The following is a 15,115-nucleotide window of genomic DNA, read 5'->3' as shown; positions in this document are numbered from 1 at the left end:
TTAAACACACACACATGCGTACATTCTCACAGTTACTTACACACACATTTATACTTACATATGCACATGGAGCAAATGACCGAGCACCGGTGCAGAAAGAACTCACTCGTTCTGGATGAAGGATGAGCTCCAGTCTTTATTACACAGAGAAAGAAACGGCTTCTACCCTTTTACTGCTAAGTGAGTTAAACCCAGGTTTGTAAGAGAAAAGGCTTGTTCCTTTTAATAAGACTAAGCCTGCCTTGCTATTAAGAAAGGACCTGCTCTGTCCCAGGTAAGGAGAAACCTGCCTGTTCCTTCTGCTCTCTGCAGCTTCTTCTTTTTTCCTTTGTATTCTGCACATTGTTCTCTCATGTTACCTCTAGTCTCTAAGTTATTCCACTCTGCATGTCTTCTCAGCCCAGATCTTTTTTTTTCTTTTCTTTTTTTTTTTCTGGAGCTGGGGACCGAACCCAGGGCCTTGCGCTTGCTAGGCAAGTGCTCTACCGCTGAGCTAAATCCCCAACCCCCTCAGCCCAGATCTTTTTAGCTCAGTTCTTCTTAGCTCAATTCTGCGCAGTTCTCTTTCACTCAGTCCTGACTCTTCAGCTCAGTCCCCTCCAGCTCAGTCCTTCTTGTGTGTCTTTTCTTTGTCCTCAGCACTTAAACATCTTTCAGCATACATGATCACTTGTTACAAAGTTCATCACAAGTTCATATGAAAGATCAAATCATAAGTTGAAATAGAAGTTTACAATAGAGAATGATTACATGCATATCCATCAGGAGTAATTATCTGGCTAACCATTCATCACCAGTGTCAGCTCTACAGGTTCACTGAAGGTCTAAAACCATACCTAAGTTGTTAGTGAAGTTTTGTATAGATAAAACCCAGTCAATATTTTATCCTTTGTCCTTGCACCTGTAATAAGTCATTTGTTCTCTTTTTATGACCCTTGATAATTGTTTTACAACCTCTTGGAATGTGCTCTGAGTAAGAGAAAGTTTGGTAACTATCTAAGAGCAATTAACTGGTGACACCTGGGAGACTGGCAGAGTTCTCACTGGAGTTTTAATTATCAGAGAAAGACTTAATGGCAGTCCCACTCTAAAAGAGCTTAATGTTATAATTTTAGGAATTCTTACAGGATAATAGTAAGACTTAAGAAGTCATCTATTTGTCTATATGGCATCACCACGAGACAGTACATCTTCGTAGGTCTGCAGAGATCTGCTCCAAAGGGGTGTGCTGTTACTTAATGATTGTTGTATGTGTTTAATAATAATAACAGGAAAAGCCTTTTAGTAGCAGGAATCTTTCCCAAAATGAATCCCTTACAGCCTTGCTTAATAAGGACAAACCAGTTGCAGATTATATAATAATCTGAGGCTGGCCATCTCAGGATGATCATCTGCTAGTTATTAGCTTGTCCTGTTATGGCTCCTGACAGAAAAGCATGTTGAATTATCAATTTTCTGTGAGGAATGTTATTTTCTGCTGAATAGAATATGTTTCCTCCATTACTTAAGGAATTCACTATCCAGTAACACTGTGTGCTAGTTAGTTTTTGTCAATTTAATGTAAAGTTACCGGGGAAGAAATCCTCAGTTGAGAAAATCCCTCCATCACATTGGTTATGTCTTTGTGGCGTTTTCTTGATAGTTGATTGTTGAGGGCAGTCCAACCTTCTATGGGTAGTGGCTCCTTTGGGGTGGGAGGGTGGTGGTATAATTGTATAAGAAAGTAACTGAACATGAGCTTAAAAGCAAGCCAGTAAGCCCCATTTCTCCACCATCCCTACTTCTGCTCATCAGAGAGTTACTGCCCTGACTTCTCAAGGTAAAGGTCTGGGGTTGGGATATGTAAGCCAAATAAACCCTTTCTTTCCTAAGTTGCTTTTGGTTATCATATTTATTAGAGCAATAAGGGGTATAGGTTATCTGAAAAAAGAATCAGTCTTGAGAAACTTGCTTAGAATTAGAAAAAAATTGATAATCTTATACTTCACCTCAAATAATACTAGAATTTTAAAATAAATTACATTAGAATTTGGAAAATTATTTCTATGGAAAGGATGGTGTTCTATCATGTGAGTACTTTAGTAATCAGTGTACCATTTTTTTTTCTTGAATGGGATAAAACTGATTTGAAGGTATAGGTTTTTCTAGAAGGAGAGAGGAAAGGCCAGCCATAGGCACATGGAGGGAAGGGGGGCGGGGGGCAATGGGGAGAGAGGGGACAGGGATAAGGAGGGCACAAGAAGAGGAAGAACTAGAGAGAGCGATCTTTGTTACTCTTTTTTTTTTTTTTTTTTTTGGTTCTTTTTTTCGGAGCTGGGGACCAAACCCAGGGCCTTGCGCTTCCTAGGCAAGCGCTCTACCACTGAGCTAAATCCCCAACCCCTGTTACTCTTATCAGTAGGTATAATGCCTACCGCTGCAGCATTGTATTTAATTGAACAGGTAGATCTGGTGATTAGTGATTTGGGTGAAGACATTTATTAGATCTCTAGGTCATGTACTGTCCCATCCACACTACATTTGCAGTCATTTCAAGTGACTTCTGCAGTAATATATTCATCTATGTTGTTTTCTCCTCCTATATATTCCTGACATTACTTTTTCTGACCTGGTTCACAGAATTGTAAATATTAAAGTTGTATAAGTTCTGCTGCAATGTTATTGGGACATAATTATTTAAGTATTCTTGTTTTATGTGGATGGGTATAGTTTCTATGAGATTGTTCGTTCCCCTCATGTGCAGTGCCTTAAAGACCAGAAGAGAGTTTTGAGTTTTCTGGAACCAAAGTTACCGATGGTAACTGCCTTCTTGTTGCTGAGATCTGAACTTGGTCATCTTTAAAAGTAACAAGTGCTCCTCATTGCTGAACCATCTCTACAACCCAACCATAAATACTTTAACCCTCAAACAATAGTCTTAAGGACAGGGGGTGGTGGCACACACCTTTATTCCCAGCACTCAGGAGGTAGAGGCAGTCAGTTCTCTGTGAGTTTGAGGGCCAGCCTGGTCTATACTGTGAGTTCCAGGACAGCCAGCTGAAACCCTGTCTCAAAACAAACAAACACAAAAATAGGCCTAAAATTCATTCGGTAAGGGGTTAAACATTTACTGCCACACTCTAACAAATATCTTCATATTTCTTTCAGCTTTCTCTACTAGAACATTTTTATTCTCAGCCCCTAAGTGTTCTGTGCTGTGATCTCTCAGAAGCCAAAAAAAGAATAAATGTTTTCTCAGTCAATCAATGTGAAAAAATCCGGCGCCTTCCTTCATTTAGGAGGTAAAAGATAAGTATATTTAATGTGACTTATATCAGACTAGAATGAAATGAAATGACTTCTGGCTACAGTTGTTTTTGAAGTTAGGAATGAAATAACAAGCCTTTTATTTAGAAGTATAGAACCATGCTACTTTTATTGATGGAATTTCTTTGCTGGATTTAAAATTTTTACATAAATATTTTAACTAATATTTTACATAATTTGCAAGTTCTCCAGAGTTATCATTGAGAAATAACTCTTCCTGTTTCTGAGGTATATGGCCTTAATGACTTCACTAATTATCATTAAGGTAATCAAGAACTGATGTCTTGAATTTATTTTTGAAAAGAAATGAAAAAATACGGAAACCAATCCAGCTAGTTATTTTTTCTAACATGCTATTCAACTATATAAATTGTTCAACATTCCTCTTTTCTTTATGGGATAATAAAAATTTTAGGTACGTGGAAAATCAACCTTTGGAAAAGCAAGTTGCACTGTTGACCAATGAGACCTTTTTAAAGGTAGGAGTGTGCGTGTCTTACTACCTTATACTTAACTCAGCAAAAGAATATGCATTAATAAAGCATTCATTAATTTTATAAAAAGTATCTGTGTGCCATAATTTTGGAGGATGGGGTACTCCTCCATGATGACTAACATGACACAAAGCCTTGTTTAAAAGGTAAGGCTTTTTTATCAAGAAAAAAATGTCTCTGATGTTCTATTTCGGAAGCACTTTTATATCAACCAAGAGTTGTACTGAATACACACACACACACACACACACACACACACACGTGTGAATAAAAGCATGTAGACGCTAGGTAGCATAACCATTTATTGCTGAGTAGATGGAATTGGTTTTATGTGAAAGTTTATTACATATTACTAATCTAACACCAAGAAAGAAATAATGCTCTTGCAAATTTATGAGTTATGAAGTGACAAATACTACATGTTTTCTCTCATCTGTGGAATCTAGATTTCTAACAAACAAAAACCTTGAAAGTAGAAGAGAGGAAGAAAGGAAGGGACGAGTAGGGGACGAGAAGTGTGACTGTAGAGCCTGACAGAAATACTAAGCAAGTTGGCGAGGAAAGGGCTTGTTTGGCTTTAAAAAAAAAAAAAGAAGACCTACTAATTTAAGCTTTGATTTCCTTATCTATAAAAGGGAATAATGATTCCTAGGACTTCTCGTAGTTTGTTCAGCCATTAAAGAGTTGCAGTTTGGGCTGAGACTGTGGCCAGTGCTTGCCTAGCATGCCCAGACCCTGGTCACTGCCTATCACTGCATAAAACATGTTTCAAAGTCCCTTGACCACATAGGGAGTTTACAACCAGTCTGGGTTTCACGGAAACCAGTCTCAAGGACAGTCACTCAGTCAGTACTAAGTAGTCAGTTAGTAAATGATGGATCTGCCATTAATATCTGGACCTCACGTCAGAGCTCCATACCCTTTGTAGAATACATTACTGAGAATGCAAGGAAGCCCAGATGCCTAAGCTTCTTTCTTAGCCTTTGAGCAATCAGAAATGGGCTTTTGAACTCTGGCAAGTTAACTTGGCAGGTAGTTAATGGGTAGCGTAGGAAACTGCTTCATAGGAGGTAGCTACAACCTTTATATTCAAGTATCCCTGTCAACCTGCCTAAGTGTCCTGCCCAACTATAACTGAAGAACGTGTCCCCAGATGCATAGTTTTGCCATTATATATTTATGTGGACATTTGCATACATAACATTTTTAAAAAATGATGTCCCATCATCATAGTGAAGATTAGGTTCATTTTAATGCTGTGGTCTCTACCAGCTACATAGTTTGTATTACTAGTAATGAATTACTATTCATGTTGATTCCTTCATGTCAAAACCAGGTTTCCTTATTCTCAACATAGTTTTTGAATTACTAACCCTATATACTTAGAGAAAATTAATGTGTTTGTATTGAAATTGTATCATATTGAAATCATACTTAAAGCTTTTTGGCATAATTTTAGCCCTTATAAATTATATTTGAGCTGTGCAGAAAACATTTTCTCTAACATGGCAATGTCTAAGTATTTCTATGCCTATCTGCTTAACCAAACATTCAGAATAAGAAATAAATATTAAATGTATTAACGTTATAGTAAATTACTGTTAGAAAGAAGACCCAAACCAGCAACTTCATTTTACAACTTGTGGTGGCTTGAATAAGAATGGTTCCCATAGGCTCATATATTTGAATGATTGGTCACTAGGGAGTGCCATTATTTAAATGTTAGGTGTGGCCCTGTTGGAGGAAGTGTATCACTAGGGGTGGGCTTTGAAGTTTTCACAAGCCCATGCCAGGTTCAGTGACTCTGAATGCTGCCTGTAGATGAGAATACAGAAGTCTCAACCCCTTCTCCAGCAGCACCACGTCTGCCTATATGCTGCCATGCTCCCCACCATGATGAAAATGGACTGACCCTCCCAATTAAATGCTTACTTCTATAAATAAGAGTTGTCATGGTGTCTTTTCACAGCAATAGAACACTGACAGACACACAAACCACAGCTAAGCAAAAGGAAATGAACTATTTGAGGTCACAGAGCATATTAGTTTCTCCAAAGTCATTGGTGATAGGGCACTCTTGTATAAATTAACAACCTAATGTAGGAATGCAATTGAATGGACGACAGACAAAAATTATGAGGTTGGAAAGCATATACTGATAAAGGCATGTCACACAGTTTATATCCTAATATAAATGTATTTTTAAGTCTGTACCTTTTTAAAAATCGGAGGCAATGTTTACAATATAAAATATTTTACATTGTAGGCTTTTGTCCTTGTAGAAAATTAGGAAATCTAGGCTGTATCTAACAAAATAATACAGTGATAGCTTATATTTAAGAGATTGAATGGGGCCTTCATTCATTACATTTTTAAAATAATCTGTTATGTGCCAGTGACTAGTATAGATGCTAACAATGTAGAAATGAACAAAATAGACAAAATTCCTGCTTCACAAACTTACCGTACACTCAGCAGAGAGACAGACAAGGACATGATCTCTGCTAATGGTAGGAAGGAAGGCGTGAGGTCTCTGAGCCTGGGGAGTCGGGGGTTTAGACAAGGCCTTCAGGGTAAGATGAACTTAGGAAAGCCCTCAAGGAAGATACAGAGCTGCCACTTAGGACGTTAGGAGGAGGAGAGACTTGAAGACAACAAGTGCAGAATGCATTTGTCTCATGGTCGGGCTTTAGCAAACAGCTACTTTATGCTTTCTCAGATACACTGTGTGGCTGACATATATAAGGTATAACTTTATCTTAAAATCCAGCATGAATCCCAAGTGCACTCCATGTTTCAACAGCAGAGAAAGGACTTCTTTGGGGAAAACAGTAGATGTTCTTAGCCATGCAGGCGGTTGACAAGAATCATCCTAGACACACTTATGAGATGCAGTGACAGCTGTGACGAGTGCACAGCAGAGATGCCCGAGGACACATGGCAGATGATGTGTGGACTTAGAGAACTCAGAGGAGATGCAGATTCCAGATAAGCAGATAGGTGAGATGAGGTTAAATTCAAGGTGGAGGGAGGGATTCAATAGCGATAAAATACTAATGGACAAACAAACAGATATTGGAGAGGGAGAACAGTGTAAGGCTAATAAAAGGGAGATGCACCATGGGAAATCTCACCAATAAACTAGATCAAGAAGTTGACAGCATATTGAAGACAAAATGTAAGAGGATTTCAGACTTTCCAACAAAAAACAGAGAATGAGTATGGTAGGAACAGGGTTTTCAAGACCCTCGAGACAATTTAAAAATACCAGTTTAAGGGTTATGGCACAGAAGAAGAATTTCATTATAATGGCATTAAAAACATTTCAACAAACCGTTCTCCAAAATTAGAGAAATAGGAACCAGACCAGACAGAGAAGATATTTACAGTATCAAATAAACAGGAACTGCGAAAAATTCATGTCATCAGATATAATTAAACCACTAAATATACAGAACAAAGAAAGAAATCAGAGTACAAGTGCCATGAAAGAAGCAGTACATTTATGCAGAAAAGCAGGCCTCTTGAAATAACAGTTCTCAACAAAATCTTTAAAAGCCACAGTGGTCTGGACTGGTCTTTTCCAAGTTTAACTACCAACCCAGACTTGTGTATTCAGCAAAACCATTTGTTATAATTGAAGAAGATAAACTTTACATGGCAAAATCAGGTTTAAAGACTCCTTCAGAATGAGGAGGAAGACAAACATCCTCTGGAGCCACAGGGAATAACAGTTAAGAGAACAGAGAAACAACACTACAGAATCACAGGATGACAGAAAATCATACACACCTTACAACAAGGAAACATTTGATTGAATGGTAATATAATTAGCATTCTATCCAGATGCTCAGAATACAAATTCTCCTTAGCAGCCCATGAACCATTCTAAAATAGACCATGTCTTAACATAGAAAACTCGTTCTGTGTGAATGTACGACGTGTGTGCGTGGATCCACATGTACACGTGCCATGTGTACTCATGACGGTCAGAGGACTGCTTTCAGCAGAGCCTCTCTTCCTTCCCTCCTTCCCTCATGGAGTCCAGAGACAGAGCCTCGGCGTCGAGGTTACAGAGTGAACACCTTCCCCTGCGATCTTTCAGCACACAATCTCTTGCATCCGTCAGATTATGGTGTAGTAACACTACAGTTCTCAGCAATGGAAACTCAGAGATTTATAACACCATACTAGAGAACGAGGCCTTGAGAAAATCTTTGAGAAAAAAGTAAAAAAAGTAAGCGAAAACATGCCAAAACTACGAAAAGAGTCCCAAGAAGAAACATAGCTACCAGTACCACAAATAAATAACTTGACCTTTAGGTCTTACAAAGAAATAACAACAAAAAGCGAGAAGCAGCTAAGCCCAGAACTAGCAGACATAGATAAATAATGAAGACGAGGGCAGAAGTTAACTTAAGTGAAACGGGGTTAGGAAAGTATCTGTAACGGCTCCTTTCTGGGGTCCGTGGCCTCGACAGCCATGAGTTGTCGGCTTGGTTTACAATACCAGGCACGAACTCCTTCCTGTTGGTCAGGCCTTAAATCCAAGCAGAGAGCACTGCACCAGGATTGCAGTTCCCTTTCTTGTACTATCGGGGATATCTCACTGAGTTGTTTGTTACCGTAGGGTGGGGGTGTTGACTGCTGAAACAGGAGCACCTTTGGATGCTCTTCAACAAGAGTAACTCTCGAGCTGATCAAAATGGAAGGCAAGCAAATGGGCACAGGAGGTCTGCCTTGTTTTTATTCTAAGGCTGCGCCTTTCCCAGTGGTTGGGGCCTGGCCTCAGTCTTTCTCAGTGATAGTGCATGGGGAATGGGAAAGAAGGGGTTCTGGGAATGAAGCACTGTGTGGGGAAGGATCAAAACCATTGTGTATTAGTGGGGAGGCTCGAACATTTGCATTCTACCCACAAGCTATTTTAGGAGGATTAGAAGATTTGCATTCCCATTCCTAAACAAAAGTTTTCTCAAAGTGTTTGATAGAAAAGAGTACTATCTATTATTCCTTACAATAATACTTTTTTCTTTGCAACACTGTAATTTTAGTACTTTTTAGAATTTCATACATAAATATCCTGTATTTTACATCATTTCTACCCCAATTCTTTTGTACCTTTAAACCCTGTTACATTAATGATTATTGTTTGGCTACCTTTTTTTTTTTTTTAATTTTGAGGTATAATTCAAAAGAGACTACATTGTTTTGATGACTTCTTAAAACTATTGTGTTTTTCTAGTCTTCCAAGAAGGACTACTTTACTTTTAGAGTTACTTCTGAAGTCATGTAGTCATCAACTTTGGGAACTGTAAGCAAGGGTGCAGCGAAACCACCCAGATGCACCTCTCACGGGTAGGAAGGAAGATTGTTGGGTGAGCAAACCATTTGCCTCCAAGAATACAGGATACGGACTTGGTGGGAAACAAGCAGGATTTTATTTGATAGTTAGCAGGGTAGGGTCTTTGGGCTGCTGCAGGCTGTTGAGATTAACTGGATTCCTGTGCCTGAGTAGTTGATGCTTGAGGCAGGAAAGGGAGATAGTGTCTGACTTGTGAGATTCCTGAGGAATGCTGAATTTAGGCCTCTGTTTACCCAGTAATAGTTCTTCAGGTTACAAGGTCAGATGCCTTCTGTTTTAGACATTGTCACCTGCACTGCCAATTTTACTAACTCCTTACTTGACATTCTAGCCTTTTGTTGATAAGGTATAATGGCATTTAGTCCTCTAGTTACTTCCAGCTGAATGGGGACTTTTGGGGCATCTTAGGAAGGCTGGAACATGGGTCAAAGGCAGGGGAATTAGGCATACAGGCAATGGGAGAATGTAGTTTACTGACTGTTGAATTATTTCACTAACTCTTTCCCAAAGGAACCTGAAGAGACGGAGGGAAATTTATTACTAAGAGGCTAGAGACCAATAGGCCTAGGAGGGATAGGAGCCAGGGTCCTAGAGAGGTGATGACTCTCATGTTGGAGTCATCTCTTTAGAGTTTCTAAGCCAGCTTGTATATAATTTTAATCTCTTCCACTTGATCAAACTGGTTCAGGAAGTAGCAATGTCTTTGGAGAAAAGGCAAGTTCTGTCTTCAGCAGTCTACTGACATGATCCTATCAGCCAAACCATTTTAAGGTAAGGAGTCCCCTAAGCTCCTCGGTGGGTTAGCCCTTTGCAGGACTGCTGGGGCAAGGGAGGTGAGTGGATTTTGGACTAGTTGCAGGGTAGAGGGGTAGAAATCTGATGAGATAGATACAGGCTATGGACAGAGGTTAAGGAGCTTAGGGGACTCCTCGTCTTAAACTGGTTTGGCTGATAGGATCATGTCAGCATATTCTTAGAGAAGGGGTTCTAAGAGAATAAGAGAAGCTAAGTAGTTATGGAGTAGGGCTATTTCCAGAGGAAGTAAATTTCTCAAAAGGATAGTCCCACATTAACTCAAATGGGCTTTGAAGGGACAGGTGTGCTTTGGACCTAATGGGGCCTACTTTGCATATGAATGCTACTAAAAATTAAAACCTAAGTTGACCTCAAGAAATGTACTCTGTGAATGTTGACAACAGAAGGAACATCTTGCTTGTTAATATAGTTACTATTATTTACTGACTGAAAAGCTGAGGAAGAAACTCCATTTTCTTCATTATATCAACACAAAACCACGACCCTTACCTTAAAGGGAATAAGAGATATTCGGAGCTATTTTGAGTGATCATGCCCAGGGAAACATGGATTTCGGCTATACCAAATTCCATATTCCAGTGTGGAAGTAGTTTCATGAGTTTTTAGAGTTTTGCAGAACAGAGGAAATTATAAATCAAGGCAAGTTTAAAATCCATTATGGATACATTGGTGAGGTGATGCAGTGAGGAGCTTTCTTATGGGCCTACCATGCAATCTAATGAGATTCTTAGCTCTTGGGCTGACAAAGGTAGTAGTCTGCTGAGTTAATAGATTCCAAAGGCAAATAAAATGTATTGTCACAGGATGTTTAGTTCTGACACACACTGGGGTAAGAAATGGCCATTTCAGAGCCCAAGATAAGACTGCCTTCTGGACCTACAGTTCTGACATTCTGACCAGGCACTCGCTCACTCCAGAGACAGCTAGCTTCTCAGGGGTTTTTGTTCATAATTGACCCAGCCGAGGTGTAGTCTAGAATTTCCCAGAGACCCCAGCAAAAGAAATGAGCTGAGAGTATTGGTTCAGGTTTGAGAAATCTGAATATTGGTTTGTATGAATTTACAATCTACATGCAATATTGGCAATGTGAAAACAGCTTTTACAATTCTACCTATATTCACATAGGTTCTCCTATTAGTTACTGAACTTTTAAAACTACTGTTGTAACATCACAATGTCTTACACCAATTTAGTACACATACAGTGCAAAATGTGTAACTTTTCTGAGGTAAACCAAAGACATCTTTCTCAAGGTTCAGCAGCCTTCAGCAGCATTTGATGGAGGATTTTTAAAATATAGATTTATAATAGATAAGAAAGAAAGAAAGAAAGAAAGAAAGAAAGAAAGAAAGAAAGAAAGAAAGAAAGAAAGAGATTGCAGGGTTCATTTCTGTAAACAATGCACTAAATTTCTGGTCAAGATTTTGTAGGTTGTGTGACAGATGATCTGTTTGAGAGTGGCGCATCCATGGTCATTTATTCTCTGTACTTGAGTCTGTGTAGATCTCGGTAACCTCCAGCTGTGGCAGAATGTAGCTTCTCTGATGAGAGTTGAGAGCCGCACTTAGGTATGAATACAGGTTCTTGGCTAGGTCAACAGTACCAGGCATGAGTTCTCCATGTCCAATTAGTGGGTTACTCACAAGATTTAAGGCCAATATTGTAGCATTGTGAATATTTTGTTGGGCCAGTAGTACAGCTGCAGGCTATACCGCTAGTTAGAACCTTAATAACTGTTCTCCCTTAGCAGTTTCAAATATATAAGAGCTAACTCCCCTTTCAGGTCAGCACTTGCTTGATTTCTGGTCCTGTGACTGAATTCTATGTTGTCTTCAATAATAGGGTCTTCCCTTCAACTTCTTACTCTGGTGTCACCTACAGAAGCAGCCATGCTACAACTCAGAGGACAGACTGTGGGAGACACTGTATAGTATACCTGGGTGCACAGCTCTGTGCTTGCCCCTTTTATGTCAGGCACTTTTCTTTGGCCTTGTTGCAAGATTATAAGAAGTCAGGGTTGTTTATTACTTTTCTCTTTCCCTTTCTCTTAATAGCTGGGTGGGCCAGTTCTCACTTCTTTTACCCTCTAAGTGTGACCTTAAACAGGCTCCTTAGTCTACAATTCCATTTTCTTACACAATCTTGTGTACTTAGCTGAGCAGCATAATTAAAACTGCCATGTTCGTTCAGTCTTATGGTGTAGCTTAAACTCAGTTGAGCAGGAAGTTGAAAAGCAAAGGCAGCATAGGGGAAACAGAGGACAAGAGCTCTGGAGGGATAGGACGTTTGGTGGAGCAGTATTTTACACCCTGCATCCCCATCCACCAACTGGATGCAAGGCTTTAATGCTTCTTAACTGGTTATGATTTAACAGAAAAGAACTAAGTGTATTAGAATTGTAGTCCCTGGATGGCAGCATCTAGGAAAGAGTCATGCAGTTGGTGTTAGAGAGTAAGCAGTGAGTGGTCTCCACTCTATTACTTTGTGTGTGGACCAGGACACTGTTAGAGAGGAAAGCACAAGAAGCTCTCCCTTGACCTGACAATCAGAACTACAACAGTGCTATTTCAGTGAGGTTGAGAAGAGCCATCCCACTCTCTGCAGTGCACAGCAGTTAGGTTATAGTGGCAGACAGCATAAAAATGCTCTATTACAAGCATGGGGTTGACGGGGTGAATGGCAGGACAGACTACATTTCAACATCAGTTCTGATTTGTGTAAAATACAGCCAGTTTTGATACTGAACAGTTGTCTGGACCGCCTCCTAAATTTGATGTGTCAAGTTTTCATGAATTAAGAAAAGTAACTTGTGGGGCTGGGGATTTGGCTCAGTGGTAGAGCGCTTACCTAGGAAGCGCAAGGCCCAGGGTTCGGTCCCCAGCTCCGAAAAAAAAAAAAAAAAAAAGAAAGAAAAGTAACTTGTAGTTCTAAATACTCATCATTTTTGTAGAAAGTATGTATCCATAAAGTCATTTTTGAATTTTATTTTACTACCATGCATAATATTAATGTACTCTGTGATTTTTAGGAGGAAACGCAATCATTGTTGGAAGACCTGCATGTTTACCATATCAATTACTTCCTTGTTTTGAGATGTCTTCATAATTTTACCTCTTCTCTTCCCAAGTACCCACTGGGTCGACAGGTAAGTAAGATTTCCTCATTGGGAGTCAACAAGTAGGAGTATAATACTTCCTTGTCTGACTTCTCTATTACTCAGGCATCAGACTTTGAAGTGAAGCCAGCTCTTCCAATAAGAAAACAATCCATTCCAGCTGGGCACATTAGTAATGGTGGAAATGGTTCTGTTCTGAAACTTAGAGCTGGAAATGGGCACGTGAATCCCAGCGGATCGTTTGCTCTGTGCTTGTGCTCGAGAGTGTAAGCCTTGCTAATTTGGCACTCTGTCTGTTCCATGCATAGGGAGAGCTAGTTCTCTACCCCTGGGGAACTGGGAGGTGGAAACTGTTTGCAAATATTTAGAGGTTAACTTTGCATTGCACCCAGAATGAAAACAAACATAGCACCTCTGCTCTTTGCAAAATTATGCTGAGATGACCTTTTTATTATACCCTAAACTTATGAGCCTGAGTAGGATACATGTGAATGGGACATATTTCGTTTTCAGACCATTCCGTCAGAGTTTTAGAGATCAACTAGAACATCGGCCTGTGTGAGGCTCTGCTGATTTAGCTATTAAACCTTCAATTATCCCATCTTTAATGATACTCTAAAGGGACTTAATGGTGTTGGCCACTCCCAATACAATTGGACTTTTATATAAGTTTTACTTTTGTAGTATCTGATCCAATATATGTCAAGAAGCCTCTTGTAATTTAATGATTTTTATTAATAGCATGAACATATGATGATAACTAGTAGGCTATAAACTTGATATGCGTTTTTTATTCCTCATAAATCATATCCTGCATTTATAGATTAGGGAGCTGTATTGTACATGTTTGGAAAAGAAGATATGGGATTCGGAGGAGTACGAATCAGCCTTGCAGTTGCTGAGGTAACTTTGTTGACTTTCTTTTCTGTCTGCTTTAAGCCTGCCAGGAACACCTTCCTCCAGAACTCCTGTCCGCCCAAAGGCTTCCTGTGTAACCTGTATGTAAGAATATTTAAACACCTTTTGAATTATGTGTGCAGATTCTAGTGGAGTTAATGTAGCGACCCTCTATTCCTTTACTGAAGTTCTGGTGCACCTTCTCAGCTCACACAGCATTGACAGCTGACCAGCATAGTATGTATGCATTGCGTCTGGCCCTGAAGTTGCTCATATGATGTTATTAGAAGACATTCTAATCCTAGTGTATTGATTTTGGGCCACATGTAACCAAAACTAGTTCATTGTAAGGAAGTCATTTTTTTAGAGCCCTCCTTTTTTTCTCTTTCTTTTTAATTTGGCCATGTGTGCCCAGCTCTGAGGCCTTTTGTTTACCTTTACCGCTTGACTGTCTCAGATTTGCACACATGGTTTTTAACATTTTCTTCTCAGGGATCTGGGTTCCAATTTTTTTGTGATATAGGGTAACAAATAGAGACAATGAAAGGCCTTTAGGGTTCACATTAAGGGAAAGTGTAATCAACTGTGGTAGGAGGAGTCCATGGTGGTCATGGGGCCAAGGGTTAGCATCCCTTAGTTAGCTTTATAAAGTTTTAGGGATTGGAATCTGGAAGACATCAATCATGAATGACCAGGATGAAAGAAGACAGACAGACAGTTATATCCAGTGTAGGGTATGATACCTCAGAAGCAATTTGTTGAAGTTTGAAAGAGGAACTTCTAAATAGCCATTTAAAGAGATTTAGGGAATGTTCAAGAAAGGCTTTGCTTGTTTGGCATAAATTCCTATCTGAATTTAATTTGCGGTTATCTTGTGAAGAGAAAGTGAAAGTACTCAACTGGTTTACTCTTTCAGCAGGCCTCTCCTGGTTTCTTATTTTCAGTATTTCCTGCGAAATAGAGATTAATCTTCGACAAGTGAACTTCATAACATTCTGAACTTTCACATATACGATAAACCTGGCAAAATTGTTTAGTAGTTTTGGTTGTACTTTCCTATTGTGTTTTAAGACCCTGTAGGTATCCACATATGTATCCTTTATTTTTAAAGTCCCCTTTAGTTCT

At 39.3% G+C, this 15,115-nt stretch overlaps 1 protein-coding gene across 5 annotated transcripts in view; it reads left to right on the top strand.

Moving 5' to 3' along the window:
* Orc3 (origin recognition complex, subunit 3) overlaps positions 1–15,115 on the top strand; it is a 54,606-nt gene that overhangs the window by 22,921 nt on the left and 16,570 nt on the right. For all 5 annotated transcript variants that reach the window (XR_010066380.1, XM_063287590.1, XM_063287589.1 and 2 more), the window contains 4 exon segments: positions 3,148–3,281; positions 3,722–3,785; positions 13,007–13,123; positions 13,917–13,996. Coding sequence is in view for 4 of the 5 variants with exons in the window: in XM_063287590.1 (XP_063143660.1) it covers positions 3,148–3,281; positions 3,722–3,785; positions 13,007–13,123; positions 13,917–13,996 (395 nt within the window). In the remaining variant the exon portion in view is untranslated.

This window comes from Rattus norvegicus, chromosome 5 (assembly GCF_036323735.1).
Source record: "Rattus norvegicus strain BN/NHsdMcwi chromosome 5, GRCr8, whole genome shotgun sequence".
NCBI classification, from domain to species: Eukaryota; Metazoa; Chordata; class Mammalia; order Rodentia; family Muridae; genus Rattus; species Rattus norvegicus.
This window is presented reverse-complemented; position numbering and strand designations above follow the sequence as displayed.